Source organism: Canis lupus, chromosome 1, assembly GCF_011100685.1.
Source record: "Canis lupus familiaris isolate Mischka breed German Shepherd chromosome 1, alternate assembly UU_Cfam_GSD_1.0, whole genome shotgun sequence".
In the NCBI taxonomy this organism is placed as follows: Eukaryota; Metazoa; Chordata; class Mammalia; order Carnivora; family Canidae; genus Canis; species Canis lupus.
Genome location: NC_049222.1, coordinates 112,869,681 through 112,894,603, shown reverse-complemented (window position 1 = coordinate 112,894,603; position 24,923 = coordinate 112,869,681). Strand labels below are relative to the sequence as shown.

The window sequence follows — 24,923 nt, the reverse complement described above, 5'->3', positions numbered from 1 at the left end:
CGGAGCCATCACTCAAAAGGGGCGGAGAGACAGGCCTCAAAGACTATGAAGAGGCCAACTGCAGCTCAGCCCAGCGGCGGCAGTACCGGCAGCCGCTCCGACACCCAAGTACGACACCCAAGTACGGAAAGCCCCAAACCTTCCAGAGAAAACCTACTCCCGCCCAGACCCAGGAGAGTCCCCCAGCTGTTGGGAGGAAGGGGCGTGGAAACCTCCCACCTGCCTCCCCAACCTGCGTCCACTAGGGCAGAGAGCTCTGGAGCTCAGCGCTTCTCCATCCCCCAGGCAAGTCACCTCCCTTCTCTGAAGCCCATTTCCTGTCAAAAACGGGGGTAGAATCCCTACTTCACACAGGCTAAGCATCAAATAAATAGATCTTGAGTAGGTGCCCAGGAGACCTCAGCTCCCTCCCGGAGAGGGTGAAGGGCTAGTCTGAAGTCACAGAGCAAATAGACCAGGTCCTGACTCCAGGACAGAACTCAGCCCCCAGACTTGCCACTCTCCCTCTACACCAACACAGGCCAGGCGTCCAGGTTCCCAAGTGTGGGCAGGAGCGCCCACTTCCCCAGGAAAGGCCAACAGTCCCTGCCACCCCCTAACCTGGTTCTCTTCCCCACAGGAAGGAAAACCTTGGTTACTGTGTAAGAAACCTGAGCTCCTAGGCCCTTAAATGAGGGATTGGGAAAGCCAGGAGGCCACAACCTCCTGTAGCCGCAAGGGAGCAGAAAGCCGTACTGCGCCTCGGGAGGAAGAATGCAGGTTCAGATTTAAGAGGTGACCGTCAAAAAAAATAAAAATAAAAAAAAAAATAAGAGGTGACCGTCCAGAAGGCACGAAGAGCCAGCTGAAAAGGGATTCCAGGTAGAGAACTGTTGCTCATGACCAGTTTGGTTTCCAAAGCTCTGGGCTAGAGAGCTGGCTCACCTCTGGGAATAAAATAAAATAGTAGTACTTTCAGGAATAAAACAAGAGCAAATGCGGTTGGGACGGGTTAGGACTCCAAGGCAGTATTCCCTTGGACAGATGAGGAAACTGAGGCCCAGAGAGGAGGGCAGCAGGCCTGTGGTGCCAGCGGCGGATGATGCTCCAGCACCCTACCCTTCCTCCAGCCTGATACCGGGCAAGGAACCCCAGGATCTCATCAGCTCCTTCCCCCAACCCACAAAGAAAGAGTCCTAGGGAGCCTTGATGCCCACCCTAAGCCCCAATCCAGGGCAGTTTTATTGGTGCCATTTGTAAAAGGCCTTTCCCATCAGCCCCAAGCCTTTGCCTTCCCTTTCTGAGAAGGAAGTTGCTGATCCTGGCCCCATGGGTACAACACACTTGGTCTGATACTGCTGCAATGCATGTGTGACACTCCAGGTGCAGGTCCTTGTGCAAGTCTGCATCCAACCATGGGCAGCAGGAAAATGTGGAGAGCCAGGTCTGTGTATGGAAGCTGGGCAGAGCCCTGGCTGGCTGTAGAGATGTGTGGGCAAGGTGAGCAGGCCCCGTGTACACCCGAGCCCCAGTGCCCAGTGTAGCTGAGGTCCAGGATTGGGGGCAGTAAAATCAGAGATCCTGAGAGAGAAGCCCTTGGGCCAAAGACATGTGTGGCGGCCAGGGCAGGAGCCCAGGTGAGATTCCAGAGGGGGCAGTGCGCATGTTTGCGCACAGCCCAGGGGCAGGGACACTGTGTGCAGGGGGCCTTTGGTGAATGTGTAGCTATGCCTCCCTCCCTTTCTGATCTGCATGCCTGAGTCCCTGGCCTCCTGAAGCTGGGGGTACACACCAGAGGGTAGGGTGGGGAGGAGGTTGGGAAGGAAACTCAGGTGGAAGTGGTTTAGGCCTCAGAGCCCACATCCTGTGGGAGAGTCTGTCAAGGAGCCAGGCCATCTGTCCCAGTCCTCAGAGCTGCTGGAGTGACAGTCCTCTAGGGGCAGAGATGGATGTCCTCTGGGGGAGGAAATGGCCCAGAGGCTAGGAGGTGGGTTTAGTCCTCCCCGTTCCAGGATCAGGAGGCCTCAGTCGGGCGCCGTCCCCCCTCCTCCTCCATCAGCAGCAGGCGGCGCCGGCCGGCCTCATAGTCGGCCTCGTCCACACTGACCAGCAGGCGGACAGCCTCCCGGCCCACGGCCTCACGAAGGGCCTCAGTCAGGAACACGCCCCGCAGGGCCTGCAGCAGGGCACCACTCAGGTAGTCGCCCCAGAAGGCGTCCAGATAGGAGAGCTCTGAGAACTTGATGTCGCAAACCACGGAGCCCAGGTCTCGTGAGCGCAGCACTGCGGTGGCCTGCCCAAACACGTCCAGCTGCCGTGCCAGCGCCTGGGGCCGCCGGGATGCCACGCCCTGCTCCAAGGCAGGCCCGTGCTCACAGTACTCTGCTCGCACCCTGAGCCGGATGTCTGCGGAGAAGGAGGGACCGGTCAGGAACGGGCCAACACTTCACACACTGTGCAATGGGACTCGGGGATACAATGGGACTGAGGACAGAAACCCTTTCTCTCACCTTTCCTCCCCCCACAGGCTCCTCCCACTGCCCCATGGGTTGCACTGCACCTACCCACATCCTTCCCCCTTCTGGCACCCACACCCAAGGATGGGTGACACCCTCCCATGGCTTCCCTCCTGTGGCCTGGCCTCCGTTACCTCCTTCCTGACCCCACAACCTCCTCTCCCCTCACGTGCTCCACTCTAGCCTTAGCACTCTGCTGTACCTCCACTCACCAAGCAGGTTCTATCCATCCCTGCCCTCTCCTTTGACTAAGGATGCTCTGTGTGTCCCTGTAGCACTTGCTCCCTCACTTCCTTCAAATGCCACCTTCCCAATGAAGCCTCCCCAACCTCCCCATTGAAAACTTCACCACCAGCACCCTGGCCCCCCACATTCCCAGTCCCTCACACCCTGCTCCATTTCTTCCCAAGGCACTTACCACCTTCTAACCTCCTCTGTGCTCTCCCTTATACTGTCATGCTTATCACCTGTCTCCTCTGGGTGAGCCTCCTGTGAGCCCCCTGAGAGCCCCCTGAAGTTAGGGGCTGTCTGGTTTTGTTTTTGTTTTTAAAGATTTTATCATTCATTCATGAGAGACACAGAGAGGCAGAGACACAGGCAGAGGGAGAAGTAGGCTTCCTGCAAGGAGCCCAATGTGGGACTTGATCCCAGGACTCTGGGATCAGGACCTGAGCCAACGACAAGAGGTTCAACCACTGAGCCACCCAGGTGTCCCCAGGGGACTGTTTTATTCACGTGTGTAGCCCTGTGGCACACAGTGGGTGTTCAATACATATTTGTGAAAGAACCAATGCATGGACCAACGGATTTGCTTTGAGGCAAACGGCCTCACGTCCTCCTGCCCTCAGAGAGACTCCTGTGGGGCCAGCCACATCCTCAGCACCCACCCACCAAGTGAGCACCACCCAGGAGTCTCAAGGCTGGACCTGGCTGGATCTGCTGGCAGCAGGTGCTCTTTACCCTCAGAGGCTGCTGAGATGGTGGGCTGTAAGCCCGGAGCTCCTGGGGGCCACCTGGCCACCAGGAGGGGAGAGTATGAAGCCTACCCAGGGTCAACAACAGAGAGGAAGGAAGAAATGGGGGTTTCTTATGCATCCCCCCGAACACCCAAATTTGCAACTACAATCAATGCCCTTTCTGCTAAGGCCAGTCTGAGGTGAGTTTCTGTTGCTTACAACCCTACCCACATCTGCCCAAATGAGAGGACAGCTCTGCAAAGGGCACAGGCTCCAAGACTTCTTCCTAGACTGCCCCTGTAAATGTGTCCTCAGGCGTATCACACCTCCCTGTGGGATTACTGAACTCCCACTTGTGACACAGGCTACTAAGAGAACCTCCTCTCCAAACAACACCGGCTGTGAGGATCAGCTATGAGCTGGAAATGACAACAGGCACTACCCACATATGAACTTGTTTAATCCATGAACACCCTGTAAGGCAGGCCCTATTATCACCCCAATTTACAGGTGAGCAAATGGAGGCAAAGAGAAGGGAAGTGATTTTTCCAAGGTCACAAGGCCAGGGAGTGGTAGTGCCCCACAGAGGTCATTGAACCTCCTGTGCCCCACAGGGCAGCTTCTGGTCAATGGAAACGATTCTAACCCAGGAGCCTTAAGGCACCAGCTGTGTGACCTGGCACAAGCCACCACCTCTCTGAGCCTAGGTTCTTGCCTGAACCAGGGAATTCCGACTCTGGAAGGCTGCTGAAAGGATTAAAGAGAGAGCAATGGATGGAAAAGAAGTGGCTAGCACTGCAAACAGTGCCCGACGAGTGCTCCAAGAATGGCAACCGCCAACAGTTCCAATGTGCCAATGCTTTACCCCTAGTATTCAGAAGGACCAGCCCTGTAGGGGCAGGGGCCACATGCAACCCATTTGACAGATGAGGAAACTGAAGCTCTGCAAGGGGAAGTACCATGTCCCCATCTCCCTTAGCCTTCCATACACAGTGTCAGCAGCAGAGCACAAGGTAGAAGGCAGGTCCCTGCTGCCCCAGATGACTTCTCAGTAACACCCACTTCCTCCTCCCACCTAAATAAACCCTTTCTCTTTCTACCTCAAGGAGAACCTCATCCTCTCTGCCTGAAGCCCAGGGCAACCTACCTGGCCTTGGCCCCTCGGACTTCCCACAACACTCAGGCCCAGCTCCTTCCATCTTAAGAACCACACAAGAAAAAAAGAAAAAAAAAAAAAAAAAAAGAACCACACAAGACCTCCAAGCCCACAACCTAGACTCCCAGGGGCGTCTGACCATGCCCTCAATTGGTGTGGGCCAGGGAGCAGGGGATTGGGAGGGGCAGCACCTGTCCAAGGCCACACGAAGCAGCTCAGTGGCAGAGGCACAGAGCCAGGTGGCGGAGTCCGACAGACCTTGAGGCGAGTCCCGGCTCTGCCACTCTCTAGCTGTGGGGCCTTGGGCATGTGACCTCACCTCTCTGAGCCTCAGTTTCCCCATCTGAAAAACATAAACAGACAAACAAGAGGTCCCTGCTGCATGGTGCAATCGTGAGGATTCAATAAGGCAACTCACAAAGCACTTGCCCCAGGGCCTAGGACATAGAAGGCACCCAGAAACAGGAACTGTGATTTCGACACCCACCACTCTACCCCATGGCTCCTGCTCAGGCTTGGCTCTCTCTTGCTTGGGCCCCTTAGTTAACTCCTCCCTCAGTCCCCACTGCATTCTCCCATGCTCTGAGACTCCAGGTGCAAGGGCAGCACCCCCAGCACAAGCCTTACTCACTCACACAATGACCTGTCTACCTCCTCTGCCCACAACAGCCCCATTCACCCGCCAAGGCTCAGCTTGCGAGACCACATGTCCTGAGCCTGTGAAACCCTCCTAGATGGCCTTTCTCCTCAGCACAGATGGGTATTCAACCTGTGGCAGAAACTGTTCACCCACAGCCTACCCCCAGCATGGGAAGTGGAAGGACAACAGGACCAGGATGGACTAGTGTATGTCTCAACCATTCTTTCATTTGACAGATGTATTTACAAAGTGCCAGGAACGCTAGCATGGCATGCATGCCTGCCACCAGTGTGCCCAGGAGATACGAAACCCCAGTTAGGGAGCACCTCTCATGGGCCAGGCCCTACCCAACGGTTCTCCAGATCTTCAGCCCCAAATCCCCACCGTACTTTCCTATCTCCATTGACAAATGAGGAAATCCTTCACCACGCCACAGCCCAACCTCGGACCTGGAACACAATAGCATGACGCACATAGAAAGAGCACAAGGAGACTCCAGGAGGGAAAAGAAGACCTGCATTACCTGAGCCTCCCTCTACTCCCCCTAGCCAGGAATCAGAGGCAACAGGTGCAATCTCTCCTTTAGTCCTCACCAAAATGACCAAAAAACAATAGATGATCTCCATATAGCATTTACTGCAGACTAGCACACACACGGCATGTATTGACCCTCTGATTATCCTTGCAACCTTACAGGACAGTGCTGTTACCTCCTTTCAGCAAATGGGGAAACTGAGGCACCCAGGATGAGTCACCTGCCTGAGGCCACACAGACAGGAAATGGCAGAGCTGGAGTTCCAACTGGGGTGCCTGGCTCCAGAGCCCAAGCTCTTAATTACCTCTGTTCTGTTTGCTGCCTCTCACACAACAATACACAGAAACCTGTAATTAAAAGACATCCCAAGAGCCATGAGAGAAAATTAGAGAGAACGAGGTGTAATTTAGATGGTAACAATCAGAGAACCTCTCTAGGAAATGACACTGGAAGTAAAATGCGACGAACAATCAGGTCGAGAGAGAAAGAGAAGGAAAAGCAGCCTTCCCAGAAGACAAACCGGCTCGCAGGAAAGTCTAGAAGCTGAATGTGAACTTGAGGCTTTCACAGGCTGGGGGCCGGTGTGGCTGGAGCACATGGAGAAGGGCGCCACGGGAATGAGCAGAGGTGCGGGTGGAATCATGCGGGGCAAGGTGTCACAGCCTCTGGGAGGGGACCACAGCCCTCCGCACCGCAGTGGCCACTTCCATAAAACCTCACCCCGGCACCTGCTCTCCTGGGGCTGGTTGGGGGATCACACGGCTGGATGCAAGTGAGGAACAGAGGCCAGTGCCTTGCACATAATGAGCCCTCTGAGGGCCACAGGAAGGATACAACCTCACCCCAAAGGACTCCGCCTGTACCCCAGAAGCAGCCTGGCAGTCTGGGACAGAGCCAGGGTGGCAGTCGGGGAAGGACAAAGGCATTCAACCCAGGAAAGATGCAGCAGACACGGAGAGAAGTGAATGATCCAGGCCCAGGTGTGTCAGGAAGGAACAGAGTGGGGAAGAGCATGGGCCAGGGGCTGGCTGAACTGTGTCCTCTGGCCAGAACACCAAGCATGGGCCAACGGTCCCTCTCCACTTGGGCAGCTGGATGGAGAGGCTCACTGGCCCCAAGGCAGAGGCCGTGGCTATACTCTCCTTAGTGAGGAGAGCTGCTCTTGCTCCCACACTCTGGTGGTCCCCAGCACTCTCTGGTCCTCCTGCCCCACACCTCAACCCCCTCTCTACTAGGGCAGAGGGAGATGTGGAGGGAAACTGGCAGGGATTCCCAGTGGGGGACCAGAGAAGGGACAGGCCAAGGGGGAGAATGGCAGCCAGGGTGCTCTGATGGAAAGACCCCTGCCCCTCCACAGCCATTCCAGATGCCCCTCTGGACAACAGAGGCACCCATCCCTTGCTTTAGTCTCTTCCCCAGGATGTGGCCAGCATCATCACATCAGATACGAGCTTCTGCTAAACTAACAGATGGAGGCAATGAGGAGCCACTGCCACCAATGTCAGAAAGATAAGAGCCACTACCTGCTTCCCAATGGAAGGCCACACCACCACCTGGGGAGTGAGCTTGAAAATAAAACCAAACATCACATCAGAATCTGATCAAGTCTCTCTAGACCAACTACCGATTTTCAGGAAACAGACTATAGGGGACTGTATCAATCACCTCAACTGTGGGATTCAACTAACAAAATCCAGTCTTGGGCAGCCCCAGTGGTGCAGCGGTTCAGCGCCGCCTGCAGCCCAGGGCGTGATCCTGGAGACCCTGGATCGAGTCCCACATCAGGCTCCCTGCATGGAGCCTGCTTCTCCCTCTGCCTGTGCCTCTGCCTCTCTCTCTCTCTCTCTCTCTCTCTGCATCTCTATGAATAAATAAATAAAATCTTAAAAAAAAAAAAACTTAAAAACAAAACAAAACAAAATCCAGTCTTTAGGAATCACTACAGGACTACTTTCAACAAATACAAAGCTAAAGGGATGGGGAGGGAGAGAGAAGTGACATGACGAAGGAAATATCAGAGATCAGGAGAGACTTAGAGAGCCAGCAGACAGCTCCTGGTTGGCTCACACGGAGCATTTGCCTTTGGCTCAGGTCATGATCCCAGGGTCCTGGGATGGAGTCCCACATCGGGCCCCCTGCTCAGTGGGGAGTCTGCCTCTCCCTCTGCCCCTCCCCCTGTTCCTGCTCTCAAATAAATTAAATTTAAAGAACCAGCACTTCTGAGACAACCAGACGTTGGAGCACTGATTAGACATTTAAACAGTTAAGGAACTTAACTTTCGCATGGTGATTTTTCAAAAATTCTGATCCTTTAGAGGTACACAGTGAAAAATCCACAGATGAAATAAAAAGACACCTGAAAGTGACTCCAAAACCATGGATGGTGCAGCAGGATCACCCACGAGTTGATAATGGTGGAAGCACAGTGAAGACGGGGGAAAGGGGTCATCATGCTGGTGTGTCTGCCTCTGTCCCTTCACCACAGAAAACGGGAAAAAAGTCCATTCTGCCACTCAAATCCTCTGGCTGCTTTCCGTCATTTAAAGCAAAGAAAGCACTGGCCCATGCTGCTGGCCCTGAAGGATGAGCCCCACACCTCCCAGCAATCTCCCCTTTACTCCCTGGGCTCCAGTCTGGCCAGCTTCCTCACCATCCCTTCACCACCACTGGCTCACCCTTACTCAGATCTTGGCACCTGCTGTCCCCAGATCTAGAGCACTCTTCCCCGGTCATCCACACACTCTGTCTCTTCCAAGAGGGCTTCTGAGACCACCCTACTACCCACACATCTAAAGCTGAATTTTCCATCTCTCTCTACCCCCTTGCCCTGCCTTCTCATCTAAGCTGCCATCTGAAGTTTCTGTGTCTTGGTTTTCTCCTCCCATCAAAACACATGCTCCATATGCACAAGCGCCTCCCATCCCTGCTGTGCCTAGTGCGTAATAAGTTCTCTAAGAATACACATGGAATAAGAGAATGAACCAACCCTGCCACTCTGCACAAGGAGTGCTATCTCCCCTACCTCAGGGCTGTCTTGAAAATTCAGGGCCAGGCGAGTAGTATGCCCAGCACAGTGCCCGATGGATAGCCTTGAAAGGGATGTGGAAACTCAGAGGATCTGTGTCCAAACCCGGGGTACTCCAGACACTCTTCTTCCCCTTCGGAAACCCAGAGTTTGGTCTGGTTCTACCCCTCTGGGGAGGGCACCTGACTAGGGGCAATCCCCACAGCGGTCACACACCAGGGGCAAAAATGGCAGATCACGCAGGTCTGAACGAGCCTTCTTCCACCCCTGGTACTGGGCCTCGTTAAAGGTGAGCCATCCCAGCTTTCAGAGGGAAGGAACCACCAGTGCCCTTACTGGGAAGGGCCTCCCTCCAGCCCCACCCTGCCTAGTGAGTCAGCAGTTAGACCTGCTTACAGTCCTCCCAGCAAGACCCAGCCACACCCTGGGTAACAACCTCCCTGCCTCAGCCCTGCCCTCCGGGAAGAGACCTGAGGCCTCTGCAGGCAACAAGACCCCTCCCCAGCCCCAGCTCAGCAGGCTCCCTAGGGAGGCAGTGACTCCCTCTGCTACAGCCAGCCAGCCCAGTGGCTCTGCTCATTGCTGCTGGCCCACCGGGCAGCCACTCCCTCTAGCTGAGGGTTGTTGGAGGACACTGGCTGGCTCTATTGGTCTGTTCCTCCTGGCAGCATTCAGCACAGGTTATCTGCAGCCTCATCCGTGGAGTGGATGTGACACTCAAGAGAGGGAACCAAAGAGGTGTGGGCTGAGTGAAAGAGAGCACGTCTACACCCCTTAGAACCAGCTGGAATTTCTCGAAGGCAAGGTCTAAGCATGAATCTCCACAGCAGAGCCCACCACCCACCTGACCTAACACACCTGCAGGCCCAGGCAGCCCTTCTCCCCAAGAGAACGTCCCTGGGCCATACCTCCCTCGTCTCCTGCATGGGCTGCCCAGCTGCTTCACTCCATTATCTGCTCCCTTTTCGTTTAATTTATGTAATACCTACCTGGCACGGCACATACTCTTTATATGCCTGACACGCTTCTAAACACTTCATAAATCAAAACTCGTGGGCAGCCTGGGTGGCTCGGTGGCTTAGCACTGCCTTCAGCCCAGGGCGTGATCTTGGAGACCCGGAATCGAGTCCCACATCAGGCTCCCTGCATGGAGCCTGCTTCTCCCTCTGCCTATGTCTCTGCTTCTCTCTCTCTCTCTGTGTGTGTCTCATGAATAAATAAATAAAATCTTTAAAAAAAATAAAAAATAGGGCAGCCCCGGTGGCGCAGCGGTTAACGCCCCCTGAAGCCCAGAGCATGATCCTGGAGACCCTGGATCGAGTCCCATGTCGGGCTCTCTGCGTGGAGCCTGCTTCTCCCTCTGCCTGTGTCTCTGCCTCTCTCTCTCTCTGCATCTCTATGAATAAATAAATAAAATCTTAAAAAAAATAAAAATAAATAAAAATAAAAAAATTAAAATAAAAAATAAAATAAATATATCAAAATTCGTTTATTAACTAATTTTCCAGATGGAGTCAGAGTTCCATCAAAAGCAGGTATCAGGGATCCCTGGGTGGCGCAGCGGTTTGGCGCCTGCCTTTGGCCCAGGGCGTGATCCCAGAGACCCGGGATTGAATCCCACATTGGGCTCCCGGTGCATGGAGCCTGCTTCTCCCTCTGCCTGTGTCTCTGCCTCTCTGTCTCTCTGTAACTATCAATAAATAATAAAAATTAAAATTAAAAAAAAAAAAAGCAGGTATCCGATCACCTAGCTCCCCTACTGAAAACCTTAAGTAACACCTGCTGTATGGAATAAAATCCCAACTCCCATCTACTCCCAGGTCTGCCAGGCCCAGTGGCTTGGCTCCTGCCAAGCTCCTCCACCCACTCCCCACCCTCTGTTCATGGCACTATCTAAAGTGAGCTTTAGTTTCACTGATCTGTCACCCTACTAGAAGGTCGCCTCCCCAAGGGCAGGGACCTCACTGCTATTCCTGTCCCAAGCACACTGCACATAACAAGACAACCCACAAACTGGAACATAGCGCATAGCGCGGGCCTCAAGCCAGGCACCGTTGTGGACATATTACCAGGTTAAATCATTTTCTCTCTCAACAACCCTACTCGGAAAGCACCGTATCAGCCTTGTTTTACACAAAGGATTCGGCCACCTGCCCAAGGTCAAACGGACTATTTAAAGGCCAAGGCTAAAAGATGAATCTGGCAGCCTGCCCCAGGATCATTTTCTACCCATATGTTATTCCACCCCTACAGAAGAAATGACTGTAGGGTAAGTGAACCCGGAAAAATTTTTTCTGAAAAAAACAAATGAAACTGAGAGCAAGGGGTCGTCAGTAAAAGCTTCCTGAAGGAGGTAGTACATGTGATCCTTCAACTACGGACAGGACAGACAGGACGTAGAAAGCAAGGGGCTGATGATGAACAGAAGCCACTGCCTACCCACTAGGTGTGCCACTCTCCGGATCAGTGTCTGTCTCTGCCATGCTCTGGCTCAGCACCCGGCCACTGGCACTATACATGCATTCACCAAGGCCCACAGACACCTACCACAGGTCACTTTGCCTTCTGAGACAGGTCTGGCTGGCTCTTGCTGCTGCTGCTGAGGGGTGGTCGGGGCCCCTCTCCGCCGCCGTCTGGCACCACCACTGGGCCGGCCCCGACTCCGCCGCTGCCGCTTGGTCGGTGGGGAGCCTGAGGAGAGAAAGATGGGGCACACTGAGGGCCAGGATAACAGGTAGAGCAGATAGGCAGGTGCCTGCTGAAGAGATTAAGGCTTGTCTCCATGCCAAGAGATCCTGGATGAGCCCCTCCACTTCCTGGGCCTCAGTTGGCCTCGGCCATAAAATGAACAGGGAGTATATCCAACCTAGCATCATCTAGAAGAGCACACCCTACTACCGGGCAGCCCCACTCCCATGTGTGACCCTGAAGAAGCCCCTGCACCACAAGGCCAGGAAGCAAGCATGACAACAAACCACTGGGGCATCTTCCTAACTGTCTAAATGTGAACACAATGTAAATATCCAGCAAGAAGTACATAGGGTAACTCCTAGGGCAGATTGGTTAGTGAAATAAAAGCAGAGTCAAACAACTGTCTACAATTTGCTACATCTGTGTGAAAAAAGAGAGAGAGAAAATAAGCATATATACACATTTGTTATTTTTGCAAGACAAAACACTGTAAAAATAAATTGGAAATGAATGGAATTAGTTACCTATTCACTAGGAGTGGGGGGCAACAGTGGAAACGATCCTTCTGAGAACATCTTTCTCACCCATGTTAGTTCTGACCTTTGAGTCGTGAAACTTATTTTACATACTCAAAATATTAAAGAGACCCCAAAAACCCCCAACCATAAAATTAAACAGAAATAAATGAACCTAGTTGTTTATATAATTGGTAATTCGAACAGAAGAATTATTTCAAGTAACTTAGAAGAACACTCTGACTATAAACTCTCAGTGGGATATACTCCTAGGGCAGGAAGAACCAGGAATAAATGGTATGCTTCATTCAGGAGATACAGTCAGCAGCGGTGCTGGTACTGATGTACTTTCGAAGCTATGCCTGTCGTAAAACAAAGTAAACAAACCTATTATCACAAAGTTATTAATACCTAAAATTTTTAGAGTACCAAAAAAAGTCTTTGTAGTATTAACTTTGAAAACACTAAAATAGGGCAGCCCCAGTGGCGCAGCGGTTTAGTGCCGCCTACAGCCCGGGGTATGATCCTGGAGACCTGGGATCGAGTCCCACGTCGGGCTTCCTGCGTGGAGCCTGCTTCTCCCTCTGCCTGTGTCTCTGCTTCTCTCTCTCTCTCTCTGAATAAATAAAGCTTTAAAAAAAAAAAAAAAGAAAACACTACGATAATTTATTTTTGGAGACAGAAAGAGAAAGCGAACACACATGTATGAGAGCAGGAGAGACAGGGAAAGAGAGAACCCCCAAGCAGGCTCCATGCCCAGCACAGACCCTGACATGGGGCTTGATCCCATAACTCTGAGATTGTGACCTGAGCCAGAATCAAAAGTTGGCCACATTACTGAGCCACCTCGGCGCCCCAAAATAACGAATACAAATTTCTTAAAAGCAATTTCTAGTTCTGTTCACTAAAAAGAGTCTGGAACAGCACACACACTCAGCACCCAGGTCTGGGTCTCTAAATGCCAGTGCCTCTAAAAGAAACAGGCTTCTGGAAATAGCAGATTCCAGGACTGGGGAAGGAAAAGTACAAGTTGAGTCCAGGACATCTCACTGTGCCACAGAGGAGGAAACCCAAAGAATGATGGAGCCACATCAAAAAGACAGTAGGAGCTAGTCAATTTGAACCTCAGGAAGAATGACTAATAGATTCTAACACAGTAAATAAATAACAATACAAGAATACATAGTGCTGCTCCCTCTCCCCCCAAGAAAAGAGAGAGAAATAAAAGAAAGTCCTGAAAGAACGCCAGCTAACAGACACTGAAAAATAAGAAAAGAATAAATCACCGTTTTGGGAACACCAGTGTAATCACTGGTTCGGGCGGAGATCACCAACACATGCTAAAGCCACTGGGGATGGCATTGGGGAACAGAATGTGCCAAAGTGTCACCCCACAGATTGTCTAGCCATTAAAGGGGAAAATGTCGGTTTACCAAGGACAAATATGGCAGACACCACCTTACCCGAGTGATCAGACTTGCCTACTCACAAGAAAACCAGATCTTAAGCAGCCTGAGGTGTTCCAATGTGAAACACATGGCATCAACCAAGGAGCATTCCTGCCAAAACATGTAACCTGAATCTAATCAAGCCTCCTGACCCACTTTTTATTGCACCTTACTTTACTAAACTCTCAACCCTGGAAATTACTCTAACCTCTTCTGGCCACATGTTTACATGATTTTTAAGTTTTTTTTTTTTTTTTTTTTTAAGTTTCAAGTTATAAACTATACACAGCGCCAGGTGGCTACTGCCATACCTGTCTCCTAGTATATGTGTGTGTGTGTTGGGGGGGGTGGGTTCCCACTTCACAGCAGATGCAGGGCACCAGAGGGACCAGCTTCAGTGACACCATGAGGAAATTATCAGACACTTCCAAAAACAATCAGGACATTCTGCAAAACAACTGGCCTGACAGGGTTAGGAACTCAACATCAAAGGAAAAAAAGAAACAAATATGGGATGGGAAAGGAGTTTACGTTCTAGAGTTAAGAGATTAAGGAATATAATAAATGAATGCAAAGAACCTCAACTATCAGTGGATCTTAAGAGTGGAGACAATCTTGGGGAGGTGTGAAAATGAGGATGAAAGAGAATTATTTATTTACTTCCGATAATGGTCTGGAGATAGTCTAGGAGAATCTCCTCATCCTCAGGAAATGCCTCCTGATTTAGGAGTAAAATATCCTGATGGCTACAACTTACTTTCAAAAGAGTTCACCCAAGAACCCCACTGTTACATATATACACACAAAGCCAAAATGTCAAAATGCTAAAATTACTGAATTGAGGCGGAAGATATGAGTACACTCACTGCACTCATCTTTCAACTTCTCTGTATGCTTCAAATTGTGTTTGAATAATTTAGGAATAGAGGAAGAGGAGACTGCCCACATGAACTGGCAGGGAAACTCAAAGAAACCCATTAAAGGTACTTGACATAAAAAAAAAAAAAAAAAAGGTACTTGACATAAATAAATCTCAGAAACACGTCCAGCAAAGTCAGCCATATGAACACCCACCATGTGATGTCATTCAGATGCACCATAAAACCACAACAAACAATTCCATACGTTGCTTCTGGACACATGCTTTTGTAGAATAAACACCACGCAAAAAGCAATGTGGAGACGTAATGACCCCCTCGGGCCCCTTCCTTGATGGGTCGGGATGGAGCGGGTTCACCAGGATTCAGGAGGAAGAAAGGGACGCTGCCATCACACCCAGCTCTCAAGGCTCACCTGTCTCCCACTGACCCTGCTGAACCTCTGAGGTACCACTGGACTGGCGACGGCGACGACGGCTACCTTCAGTCCTTTTAGAAGAAGAGCCAGAGGAGGTGCCATAGTTGTAGCGTTCTGGAGACACTTCAGAGAGAGAAAAACGGAAAGAAATATTCACAGCCTCCAACCCCTCCCCGACCCAGGCTCCCATTCCCACCTGGAGATGGACTCCTGCCCCACTAGGTGCCTGAGTTCCCCAGAAGTCAGAGCCCAGACAGCCGCTCCCTCTCAAATGCTTCCTGCCCAGTGGTTGCTACATGCCTACAATGAGAGATGAGACCCGTGACCTTCTGGGGCTATCCAACCCATGTTTATAGCAGCTTCCAATTGTCAGGGCTGGATTCTGTAAGTCGAGTCATGGCCAGGATCCCTGCAATGTGGCCCCCCACCGCCAATTGCCCCCAATGCTCCCTGAAGCCCCAAGAAGTAAGCAGGCTCCCCAAATTCCCTCTTCCGTAGCCCGACCTCCGCATATATTTTTCTAAATGCACTGTTGGCTCTCCTCTAGTGATGCCCTTCTCCTGGTTATCCAGTTCCCGTGGACTTTCTATGGGCAGGGGAAGTTTGCAATCCCCCTCCGCAACTAGCCACTGCACCTGATAACCCAGCCAAGGGCTCAACAGTTCAGGGCCTCTGCACACACAGGACTTCTATCCCTTAAACCCTTGGGTTCCTCACCTTCTCAGAACTGCTCCTCCAGGAGTACTTCCCTCACAGGATTAAGAGCATCAACTCAGAGCCAAGCCAGCCAGGTTTAAATCCTGACTCCCACACTTTCTACCTGTGTCATCTTCAAGCCCCTGTATAAAGTGGTTTCTTACCTCCCCCTCTGCTCTTCGTTTGTCAGTCCCCTTTGCTCCTGCCACACTGGTCTCTGATGATACCAAACTCAGTACTGACTCAGGGCTTGAAAGCCTATCTTTCACTCTGCCTGGCATTTTCTCCTCTGAGATCTACGCACACCAGGAGTAGAGCCTCCATTCCATCACTTTCTCAGAAAGGTTTGGACTGGTTATCCAATCTGAGGGGAGCTCCCTTCACTAGAAGGCACTCTCTACTCTCTGCATTCCCATAACTCTACTTTAGTCTTTCCATAACCCTATCTAAAAATAAACCATCTGCCTTGATGGCTGCTTCCCTCCACTAACCATAAGCTTCATGGAATAAACACTTTGTCAGTCCCAACACCCTGTACCTCCTGTACTCAGCACATAGGATTCAGTTCTTACATGGGTACAAGCTGCTTAACTTCTCTTAACCCGGTTCTTTTCCCTGTAAGGTGGAGACACTAACAGGGCTCCCCACCCCCACAGGATTACTGGGAGGATATAAGGCGACAGTTCACATGAAGGGCTTACCGCTGTTCCCAGCATGAAACAAGCCCTCCATAAAGTGGCCACAAACGTCACAGATGTGACCAAATTCCACAAGCTCGTGTCTCCCAAAGCCATGTCTCCTCCCTGTCCTGTTCCTCATTGATACTCTCGACGAAGGGGAGGAGCGAGTGGGGAAGCAGGCTGATATGGTGCTGTCCCTATCAGGCCACCATGGAGGCCCAGCCAGGGCAAGGCCCCAGGCCTACCGGAAGTCTGTCGCCCTCCCATTCAACCATACCTGGCCGGCGCCTCTTGCGCGCCAGGTGCGGCAGCAGGTCGTGGCGCGCCAGGACGCGCAGGAGTTGCCCCAGCAGGCGAAGGTTGCTCTCGTCGCACTGTCCGCGGCGCTCCAGCTCCAGCAGCAGCTCCAGGCCGCTTCGGGCGCGGGCCAGACCGCCGGCCGCGCCGGGGGCCTCGTCGAGCAGGAAGGCCAGAAGCTCCAGCTCGCACTCGGTCAGCTGCCCGCCCACCACCTCGAACATACGGTGAAGCGACAGCATCCCGTAGTAGTCCAGGCATTCATCCTCCTCCCAGCTCGGGGCCGGGGTCAACCCGGACAGCGCCATATCAGGGGGAGGGTGGGTGGCACCAGGGCCTAGAACCCACACAGCGCGGAGGGGACAGTGGTCAGCGACGCGAGGACCCGGGCCCTACTCCCGCCAGCGCGTCTCCCCAGCCCCGTGCTGCCGGGCAGGGCCACCTTCGCACCCCAGCCTTCCCGGCCGTCCGCCTCCCCCCAGAAAAGAATGGTATCGCCCGAGGTCCCCTAGTAACAGGTCGAGACGCTAGACCCCGCTCGTCCTCCCACCAGTAGGGCCCGCCCGGCCCGCACACCCCTCCCCAGGTGGTATGTCCCGAACCAGCCTCCGGATCCGACCGAGTGATCCGGTCCGAACAAGTGTGGGGGCCCATCCCGGGGCACCCTGCCAACCGCCCTTTGACTCTGGGCAGCACTGTCCGGACGTGCCCCTTGGCTCCGTCCTGTGGTATTGTCCGATCAGCGCCGCGGCTCCACCCAAATGGTACCGTCCGAAAGTGACCCTCTGCCCCCCACAATGGAGCCGACCAAAGCAGCCCTTCACCCCACACAGGTGGTGCTGCCCGAACCCGACCCCCTCGCTCTGTTAGGGCGGTACCGCTCTCTCCCCAACACCCAGGTGGCTCCGTCTACCCGCCACCAGTCGCCCTCAGGCCTCTCTGGATCCTCACCAGATTCCGGCGTCTGACGACTCCTGGGCGACGGCCGCAGCCACTTGTTTTGGATCTTTCTGGCACCTTCTCTATTATTACGCCTGCGTCACCTCGCCCCTCCTCCTTCCCCCAACTCGCGCAGGTGCGACCGCCACGCCCCTTGGGCGCATGCGCAGAGTGAAGCTTCCAAGCCCCACCCCCTCCGGGCCCGCCCCCAACCGTAGCGTCGGGGCCCCGCCAGTGCTGCGCCTGCGCAAGACGAGAGCGATTCCGCGTCTTGAGTTGGAACTGGTACTTGGTTGCAGGGTTGCTTCTGTCCGCCGGTGACTTAAGGTTGGGTCCCTGTTGCCCCACGTCAAGCCCTGTTGGAACTACCCAACTCAGGGACTACAGCCCCATCCTAAGCACGACCTAGACGCCCACATAACCGCTCCTTCCAGCTGCCTGTATGCAAGGAACCCCAATCGCCACCTTCCGGGCTTCTCATAGCCCCCAGGCCCCTTATGATCCGGACTTGAATGCTCCTCCATCAGACTGGCCCTTACCCCTAATGGCAACCAGGAACCTACGTCACAGCTGTGCCCATCTCATGACCCCAACTGGAATCTCTCTTCGAAGCCCCCATCACTAAGTTCCTACACCTCCCCCCCCCCCCCCCATCGAGGCTAGGAAGCTTTCCCATCTCACGTTAGAGACCAATACCTCCTTCCTGATTGCAATAGGCCCCTCCATCCCGACTGCTCACTTCCTGATGGCATCCAACACGGTCCCTTACTACAGTCAGACACCCTTTCCCTGTCTCAAACGCCCCCTCAACGACTCTTTCCAATCTCTGCCCTCAAAGATCAAGGGGCCTCCCAATGCCCCCTCTCTAACCTGCACTCTGGCGAGGGTAGATCCCTATTAAGACAACTGGAGTCTAGGCTGCAAGTCTGAGCATCTCCCCTGAGGTGGGGCCTTAGGCGTGGTGGCCACGGCCCACCCCCCCACACACACTTAGGTGACTCAAGGTCGAGACTCGCACTGTGCCTTGAAACAAGTCCTCTCCTCTGAGTGGTTCCCACCCCTGAAATTATCTCCCTTTGGAAAGCAGGGGACTTGGGTCCTGCTTGGCACTGGCTCAGCACTGTCGGCTTGGGCTGCAGCAGGGCCCTCAGAAGAGTCCTTTTCTCTAATGGCAACTGTCACCTATTAAAACCTAGTCCTGGGCCGGACACACAGTAGGCGTCCGATAAGTGAATATCCTTAAGTCAACTGAAGAGGGGGTGGGAAAGGAAAGCAATTTTGCAAACTGGTAAGGACTATGTCCGTGTTAGATGGGCTCTAATGAGCATCTACGGTGTATCAGGCCCTGTGCTGAGCGCTTTTACGTGTTTGATTTCAATCAACAACCTTTAATTTAAGGTGGATGTGATTCAGGTCCGTTTTACGCAAATGTAGAAGTGAGGCCCTGAGAGAAGTACCCCAGGTGTGTCTGGCTCCAAAGCTATGCTCTCAGCATAGCATCTGCTCGGCCTCTTCCTCTATGAAATAACACTTCTGTCCAGGTCTCCCGCCACCCGATTCACTCCATAGGCCCTGGCTCTCCAACGATGCCCACTTCTCACCGCTTAACTTTCTGATTTTTGGCAGAGCAGCCCAGGAGAACTGCGCAGGCGCTCACCTGCCCCCTCCCCAAGCTCCGCCCACGGGGCTCAGTTGTGTGCGTGGAGCAACTCGCGGCGCCCCGCCTGAGCGTCAACACGCAGGCGCGAGGGCGCGTGCCCTCCGCTGCCGGCTCTGATTGGCTGCCGCGGGTAAGGGCACCGCCCAATGGGAGGTGTGGATAGTGAGGGGTCCCGCACGCCAGGAGCAGAGAGGGTCTGTGTCAAGAGCGGCGGGGGCTGCAGGAGGCGAGAGAGACGGGTGAGGGCGCCGCGGGGCGGGCGGGGAAGAGAGCGCTGGGCGTACGGAGAGGGCGGAGGGAGAACGAAGGGGACACCGGGGGACGGAGAGCCGTGGGGCCTGCGTTAGGGCGGGAGCGGCGCGGAGTGGAAGGAGAGCGCTCCTTCCTCTGTGCCCTAGAGCATTGATTCCGCTCGTGCGGCGTGCAGGACCCTTCCTTGAGCCCGCCGCCCCCACCCCTGCCCCTTGCAGGGCGCTCTCGTGCCGCGGACTTGATTAAGTCTGATCGGTGAAAGGGGACGTATAGCGGAAAAGTTCGAACTTCCAGGCCCCTGGTGGGTTCTTTCCCGGAAGGACTTACTGACCCACCGTGTGAAAAGCCCCTATCCCCTCCGCACCAGTAGCACACAATCCCAAAATTGGGAAAGGAGGAAGGCAGACGAAAAGTCCCAAATTTTAGATTGCTCAGGCCACTTCTGAAGGGACATTGACAGGGTGCCTACTTTGTGTAAGCCTTCCACCAGGCCTTGGGCCTTACCCCATGGGAGTTCTGATGGAGTGTGGCTGTAAACAAGGAAAAAGCTGAACTCTGGGGCTCCAGGTCGACTCATTCCTTTATCGAATGGCTGTTGTGTGCAGGGCCGTAGTAACTGAGGTATTAGTGAGGGAGTTGGAATAAGTAGTTAAGAAAGAGTAACTCCTGGGCTTTTAGTGAATCATTTATTCAGGGACCATTTATTGGGCATCGAGTGAAAACAGGGTCACATGCTGGGCTGTGTTATTGTGGGAATTCACGGTCCAATGGGAAAGTTGGCCTGTTGTGAGAAGTGGAAGGGGCACAGGGAAAGTTAAACACTCATGGCCTCGCTTCCTGGAGGGAGCATTATTCATTCACAGAATATCTACTGAGTACCTGTTGCGGGCTAATCATTATTCTTGGTGCTGGAAATACATCAATGAGGAAGAGACCCAACTTTCCTGCTCTCTGGTAGCTTAATATGAGCAACTTTGCCTGCCTGGCTGTAATCTGAGCTCCACCTGCCCTTTGGAACTAACAGATGAGTTAAAGAAGAGATAGAGACAGTGGAGGTTGGATTCAGAAAATTAGCTGTGAGGGGTCAGTCATTTGCTAAAGGGTCTCTGAGCCCCTGCTGTGTGAAGAAGCCTTGGTTGGGTTGAGCCCACACATAAAGAAGGGGAGGTGGGGGCACGAACAGGGAAGTTAAAAATCCCTCTCCCAGGTCCATGGTTCTGTTGGTGACATCAACCCCTACAATAAATTAGACCTGCCTTGCCTGCATGGTCAGTCTGGAGAGGAGCACAGACTTGCATCCTGGGCTCATGATATCTGCTACGATAGAGGTGGCACAGGTTGCCATAGGAACCCCAAGGAAGAAGGAGTGGACATCACCCTGCGGATGCAGAGATGTTGTCAAAAAAGGCCTCACAAAGGAAGTGCTAGGTAGGGGTTTGCTAGACCAGGAAAGGAGAGAATCTTCTTGGCAGAGGGAATAGCCACAGCAAAGATTTCGGGTTCAGGAGTAATACTCTGGTGAACTACAAGTCATGGTTGTATTTGACGTTTCTCAGGTACCAGGGCCTTCATGGTCAGTAGTACTTTTACCTCATTTCACAGGTGGCAGAACAGTGTCAGAGAGAGGAAGTAAGTGGTGGAGCTCAGGTTCAAGCCAAGGGCATTCTGGTCCAAAGCCTGTGCTCTTGAGTGCTTGGCCGCATCTGTGTGTGTACATACGCTAGGAGGAGAGGTGGTGCCCAGTGAGGGAACTGCACAGGCAAAGGTTGAGGGGCATAAAGAGACAGGTATTCTTTTTTTTTTTTTTTTTTTTTAAGATTTTATTTGTTTATTGGAGAGTGAGAGTGAAAAAGGAAGCAGAGTGGGGAGGGCAGAGAGGGGGAGAAGCAGACTCACTGCTGAGCAGGGAGCCTGATGTGGGGCTTTATCCCAGGATCCCAGGATCATGACTGGAGCCAAAGGCAGACGCTTAACCAACTGAGGCACCCAGGCACCCCGAGACATGTGTCCTTAGAAAGGGGCAGCTGGCCCTCTGGGTAAGGAGGGAGGGTAGCATCAGAGGGGGCTGCCCCTGTCTTACAGATGCCCGGCAGCATGGTGCACGTGTCAGCCTCAGAATCCCACGTTCATTGAAGACTGAGGCACCAAAACTGGATCCAGGCTTGCTGATTGTAGAGGCTGGTGAGTAAGGGGATGGGCAGAGAAGCTCCTAAGCCACCTCCCCCTCCTGGGGCCCTGACGTTTCATCAGCTCCCCCTTCTTTTTCCAGGCACTGCCTTTCCCACCATGGCAGAGGTAGCGGCTGAGGTGGCTGAGCTTCCAACACAGATGTCACCAGGGGCAGTAGAGATGGCAATACCAATGTTAGGGGAGATGACAGAGATGTCAACAGAGGTGACAGAGATGACCCCTGGGGAGGCCCTGGCCTCATCCCTTTTCTTTCAGCATCACCAGTTCATGTGCTCTGAGTGTGGCAGCCTTTACAATACACTGGAGGAAGTCCTGTCACACCAGGAGCAGCATGTGCCCAATGTCACCGAGGACGAGGCTCTGGCCACCCAGGATCCAGGCTTGGAGCCAGAACTCCTGGCAGGGTCTGACGATGGGCCCTTCCAGTGTGGGGAGTGCAGCCAGCTCATCCTGTCCCCCAGTGAGCTCCTGGCCCACCAGGACGCCCACCTCCGGGAGTCTGCAAGCCAGATCCAGTACCAGTGTGGGGACTGCCAGGAGCTCTTCCCCTCGCCTGAGCTATGGGTGGCTCATCGCAAGGCCCAGCACCTTTCTGCTGCAGCAGCTGAGCCACCCGGGCCACCCCCGCTGCCCCCACCAACGCCACCACCTCCACCTCCTGCTCCCCCTGAAGTGAAGATGGAGCCCTATGAGTGTCCTGAGTGCTCGACTCTCTGTGCCACTCCTGAGGAGTTCTTGGAGCATCAGGGCACCCACTTTGACTCCCTAGAGAAAGAGGAGCAGAATGGTCTGGAGGAGGAGGAGGAAGAGGAAGAGGAGGAAGACGATGAGGAAGAGACAGAGGAGGAAGAGGAGGCGGTGGCGGAGGTTGGCGATGATGCCACAGGAGGCGACAGGGCCACAGCTGGTCCGGCCCAGGGCTGTGGGGATTGTCCCCAGCACCGGACTTCAGCAGAGGCCCGCCGGCGGCACCGACGGGCATCCCGGGGCCCCACATCGACAGCCCACCCCTTCCACTGCAACCAGTGCCAGCGCAGCTTTAGCTCGGCAAACCGGCTGCTGGCACACGGGCGGGCCCATGTCGGCGGCACACACGAATGTACCACGTGCTCCAAGGTGTTCAAGAAGGCGGCCTCCCTGGAGCAGCACCTGCGGCTGCACCGCGGGGAAGCCCGCTACCTGTGTGTGGACTGTGGCCGCGGCTTCGGCACGGAGCTCACATTGGTGGCTCACCGGCGGGCACACACTGCCAACCCCTTGCACCGCTGCCGTTGTGGCAAGACATTCAGCAACATGACCAAGTTTCTCTACCACCGACGCACACATGCGGGCAAGAGCGGGGCGCCCCCTGTGGCGGCCTCCTCTTCCTCCTCCTCAGCTTCCCCGGCACCCACCATGCCCGCACCTCCCCCGCCACCCCCTGCACCCCCCGCCCAGCTGCCCTGCCCACAGTGCCCCAAGTCATTTGCCTCGGCTTCCCGGCTCTCCCGGCACCGGCGCGCGGTCCACGGACCCCCCGAGCGGCGGCACCGCTGCGGCGTCTGCGGCAAGGGCTTCAAGAAGCTGGTCCATGTGCGCAACCACCTGCGGACGCACACGGGCGAGAGGCCCTTCCAGTGCCACTCGTGTGGCAAGACCTTTGCTTCCCTGGCCAACCTCAGCCGCCACCAGCTGACACATACGGGTGTACGGCCCTACCAGTGCTTGGACTGCGGCAAGCGCTTCACACAGAGCTCCAACCTGCAGCAGCATCGGAGGCTGCACCTGCGGCCCGTGGCCTTTGCACGCGCCCCCCGCCTCCCCATCACTGGCCTGTACAACAAGAGCCCCTACTACTGCGGGACATGCGGCCGCTGGTTCCATGCCCTGGCCGGCCTGCGACTGCACCAGCGGGTCCATGCCCGAGCCAGGGCCGTGACCCTGCCGCCGCCCCGATCGCCACCCCCAGCCCCGCCCCCACCCCCTGAGCCTCAGCAGACCATCATGTGCACCGAGCTTGGGGAGACCATCGCCATCATCGAGACGTCCCAGCCACTGGCACTTGAGGACACGCTGCAGCTGTGCCAGGCTGCGCTGGGGGCCAGTGAGGCGAGCGGGCTGTTGCAGTTGGACACGGCCTTTGTGTGACGTGGCCAAAGAGCGGCAATAAGAGAGTTTGGTTGCAGCAGCAATTGTGGGCGCCTCTGGGGAGAAAGGGGACCACCCCCCGGGTGCCAGCATCCACCCTGGCCTCTTACCCGCTGACTCCTCACAACAGTCCTCCCCAGGTCTCCCTCGCCACTTTTCTCTGCCTGACGGGATACCGAAACTCTGAGGTCTGATGCGATCTGTTCCAGGTCATCCCCACTGCGTTATAAAAGAGGGTCTGCCAAGGTTCTTTGTTCTGTATCCATCACCCTGGTGCCCAGCAATGTCAGGTGACCTTTCCTGAGCCCTGAGCATGTGCCAGGTCTGTGCGGGGCACTGTCTCATACCTCCTCGGGTTCTCACTTGTCCCTTAAGCCCTCACCTTCCCCGGACTTTGGGCACCCAGGACTTGGCTCTGCCTTGACCTCTGTGGACTTCCCTAAGCTCACTTTTGACAATGTGGAGGGAAATCTGTAGGTACCTAGGGACTCTGCAGCAGGCCAGGTGGTGCCGGAGCCCCAGGAATGACTCAGAGCCAGGCTGTACCCCAGGAGGTGCACAGTGGGGTAGGAGGAACACACAAGTACAGATCGCCTTGCTCTCTGAGTGCGTCTCATTGATTTGTTCAGCCTGGGAGTCCTGCGGCCTCCTTCCCTCACACATGCTGGGTGACGCTGGGGGCCAGGAAGGAGGCAGCTCTGCCCTGCCCCTGGGCAGCAGGCAGATACCAGCCCCAGGATCCTCAGGGCTGCGATGGGGATGTACAGGGACAGTGGGATCCCAGAGCAGGGAGCAAACCCCCACCACCAGTACCACTCTAGGAGGGGTAGTCCTTGAGGAACAATTAGAAATCTGCTAACAGGAAGAGGACATAGCAGGCAGACAGCACTGCAAAGAGGGTGAGTTCTTGGTATACTTGGAAAGGGTCCAGTTATTCACAGCTACAATAACAGCAAATGCGACTGCCTAGCCGTGGCAGGCACCGTGGCTAGCACCGTGCACAGATTATGATGCAGCAGGCCTGCGAGGTGATCTCAGTATTAGCCCCATTGTGTGGATGAGAAGACAGGGACAGAGACTCGCCCAAGGTCTCACATTAGGCAGCAGTGTCGCTGAGATTTGAATCCAGGGCGGGGGTGGGGTTGGTGCCTTCAGTCCGTGTCTGCCACAGTACTGCCGAGTGAGTGACTGGAGACTGAGACGGGCACGGCAGCACTCAGAGGAGGCTCTGTTCCAACTGGAGGGAAAGTGAAAAAGTGAGCTGGTGTCACACAGCAGCTGAGGTTTGATCGTACTTCGAAAGATCAAAGGTCTGAGGAACAGGA

General features: G+C 54.4%; 2 protein-coding genes across 11 annotated transcripts; one reads left to right on the top strand and one right to left on the bottom strand.

Annotated features, from left to right (window-relative positions):
* Positions 1 to 1,189: 1,189 nt before the first annotated feature.
* DEDD2 (death effector domain containing 2) lies at positions 1,190 to 17,539 on the bottom strand. Its single transcript, XM_038528754.1, has 5 exons — positions 17,382 to 17,539; positions 16,411 to 16,767; positions 14,755 to 14,880; positions 11,355 to 11,498; positions 1,190 to 2,385 (listed from the first exon to the last, which is right to left on the bottom strand). The coding sequence occupies exons 2-5, from the start codon at positions 16,736 to 16,738 to the stop codon at positions 1,994 to 1,996; spliced, it is 990 nt and encodes a 329-aa protein (XP_038384682.1). The 5' UTR covers positions 16,739 to 16,767; positions 17,382 to 17,539; the 3' UTR covers positions 1,190 to 1,993.
* On the top strand, positions 17,058 to 24,204 carry ZNF526 (zinc finger protein 526). 10 transcript variants are annotated; one of them, XM_038528748.1, is made up of 4 exons: positions 17,288 to 17,505; positions 18,996 to 19,159; positions 21,364 to 21,462; positions 21,551 to 24,204. In XM_038528748.1, exon 4 carries the CDS (start codon positions 21,568 to 21,570, stop codon positions 23,596 to 23,598), a length of 2,031 nt encoding a protein of 676 aa, XP_038384676.1. In that variant the 5' UTR covers positions 17,288 to 17,505; positions 18,996 to 19,159; positions 21,364 to 21,462; positions 21,551 to 21,567; the 3' UTR covers positions 23,599 to 24,204. The 10 variants fall into 10 exon arrangements, with proteins under 10 accessions (XP_038384679.1, XP_038384678.1, XP_038384676.1 ...); XM_038528744.1 differs by lacking the exon at positions 17,288 to 17,505 and adding an exon at positions 17,560 to 17,696; XM_038528747.1 differs by lacking the exon at positions 17,288 to 17,505 and adding an exon at positions 17,590 to 17,696 and having other exon boundaries at positions 19,001 to 19,159.
* The last annotated feature ends 719 nt before the right edge of the window (positions 24,205 to 24,923 follow it).

Coding starts and splice junctions, on each gene's coding strand:
- DEDD2 (XM_038528754.1), bottom strand. CDS start 16,738: ATGGCGCTGTCCGGGTTGACCCCGGCCCCGAGCTGGGAGGAGGATGAA. Junction 14,881..16,410: donor GCGCAAGAGGCGCCGGCCAG/GTATGGTTGAAT, acceptor CTCTCTCTGAAG/TGTCTCCAGAACGCTACAAC. Junction 2,386..11,354: donor AGAAGGCAAAGTGACCTGTG/GTAGGTGTCTGT, acceptor CCTTCTCCGCAG/ACATCCGGCTCAGGGTGCGA.
- ZNF526 (XM_038528751.1), top strand. CDS start 21,568: ATGGCAGAGGTAGCGGCTGAGGTGGCTGAGCTTCCAACACAGATGTCA.